General features: G+C 27.6%; 1 protein-coding gene across 1 annotated transcript in view; it reads left to right on the forward strand.

Annotated features, from left to right (window-relative positions):
- LOC106457769 (cysteine-rich protein 1-like) overlaps positions 1-2,025 on the forward strand; it is a 10,292-nt gene extending 8,267 nt beyond the window's left edge. The window contains exon 4 of the mRNA XM_013917216.2: positions 1,238-2,025. Coding sequence (XP_013772670.1) covers positions 1,238-1,281 — 44 coding nt within the window. The 3' untranslated portion in view covers positions 1,282-2,025. The remainder of the gene's footprint in view (positions 1-1,237) is intronic.
- The last annotated feature ends 283 nt before the right edge of the window (positions 2,026-2,308 follow it).

Raw genomic sequence — 2,308 nt, forward strand, 5'->3', positions numbered from 1 at the left:
TGTTTCTATTCTCATTTCATTACAAATATGGCGCTATTGTGCGCCGTTTTTGCTGTAGTTAATTACAGACAAGTAAACAAATAAACAATCTTAGTTTTAATAGTATATAGATAAGAGTATTGAGATACGCCATTTTCTCAGATATTTTTGTGCACAGATTATAAAAGTCTTCAAACAAACACATATTTCCAACAACCTGCATACTTTACTAATACTAGGATAAATCTAAATGTAATCACAACCAATAAGAAGCTTTATATTTAGGCGTTATAAGCACAAAAGTGCATTTGTATAAAAATGAACAACTAAAGTTTCACAAACTAATTTTCACAAAATAATTATAAAAAGGTGTAATAATTTGATGTGTAGCTTTATCAAACTAAGGAACCAAAACTAATTATCATTGCAAAATAGACTTATCGAATTTAATTTTGCTTTATTTTATGCACTGTGGTCACAATTGATATTATGACTGTTGTTTGCATTTTATGTGTCATTAAAAGGTTTTTCAAGAATGTAACCAAATATTTAATTGAAGAATGTTTAAAAAGTTGTTTGTGTTTGTGCATGTAAAGGGTATAAGAAATAAAGTTACGCAAACACTTAGTTCTTAATGCAATTAAATTTGCTTTATAGGATTTGCTATCTTTAAGTTACAAAACGCTTTTATTTATTTGAATCCTTAAATAATTTGCAAGTCATGGTTAATTCATGTACCAGTACGTAATTTGATAGCTATTCTAATAACAAAAAAATTCGAAGACATCAAACAGAAATTAATAAAATATACAAAGACAGAACAATATAATTATTATCTCTAAAGTTTATATATATATATTAAGGGTGACTTTGGACTCTGAATTTTAATGTTTTAGCTCTCAAACTTATTGCTGAGCCACCGAGAACATACATAAAAGGACAAAATAATTTAGATTCCTTATCTAATGCTTCCCCCTAGTGACGATTAATAGAAGTTAAACTTTACGTGTTTCTTTTTCTTCGAACAAACTTTTATTCTTAAGAAACAATTGGATCCAGGGTAAGATATGTTTAAGCTTTATAAAAAAAAGTCATTATTATTTTATAAAAACAGCTGGCGTGAGGAAGGATACGTTTCTCGTAAAAAATAGATAAAAGGACTTAATTGGAGTCAAAGACACTTCAATTTTAACAAGACTTCTAGCATGTACATTTATATATTTTTTATCGAATATTTTACTCTCTCTTTTTTTTTCAGGCTACGGAAGAGGCGGAACCCAGAGCTATCAATACAACAAATAGATATTTATAAATTATGTTAGAGTATTTTCTATAGTAATTTATAAACGTTCTTTATCTTGGCCCAGATAAGTAACCGTCATTCTAGTCCAATTAAAAAAATAAAAATACATTAAGAAAACAATACCCAGTTATAATTTCCGCCTGTTTGTTATGACATTTTTGTTTACCTTACTTGTAATAGCAGAATAATTAGTGTATAGGTGTTTAGCAATACGAATAATGTATACAAACTCATTTTTGATTCTTCCGAACAGTATTATCATATTGTAATTTGTTTTACTGTTTTTTAGATTAGCTAATAAATTATATGATTTGCGTCAAGAACTGTTGGATAGTTCATTTCCATTTAAAAAGAAAAAAAAACAGAAAATATTTCTGGAGCAAATGGCACCAACATATTATACATTTCTTGAATGGTTGTTTCATTTATTCTTTAAAATTGTGTATTATCTGTGATATATTTAATGCTAGACAGTTTTCTTTTGTTTTTTTGTTTTATATCCATATAGAAAAAAATCTGTTTACACATTGACCTAAGCAATTAGAAGTGATGCGTAGTACAACCCATCTACATATCATATTTCTAAAAAATAGTTTGCAGCCAGTCAAGAAACATTCTGTTATGTTAAGTTGGTCTAAAGTAACTATGCGTTATTTCCTAACAAGAATTTCAAACTAAATCATTATGAAAACCTGTTTGTACTAACATTTTGTTGTTTATTAGAATTTGTAGTGCATACTGGAGGGATTTAGACACTTTGACAATAAAGTTAGAAAAAACGATCTTTACTCTCCGGATAATAATAAATATAATATTCTGCCAACGTTCTGCCATTACGGCTTCACCAGATAATAAATATAATATTCTGCCAACGTTCTGCCATTACGGCTTCACCAGAGCTAGTTCTAGTTGCTTAAAAATTGTTTGATTTAAAAAGTTAACTTATATTTTCACTAATGTATAGTTGAACTACGATCTTTCAATATTATCCTATAATAATAAACGCTTTTATTATTATTATTATTA

This window comes from Limulus polyphemus, unplaced genomic scaffold, assembly GCF_000517525.1.
Source record: "Limulus polyphemus unplaced genomic scaffold, Limulus_polyphemus-2.1.2 Scaffold18, whole genome shotgun sequence".
Lineage (NCBI taxonomy): Eukaryota > Metazoa > Arthropoda > Merostomata > Xiphosura > Limulidae > Limulus > Limulus polyphemus.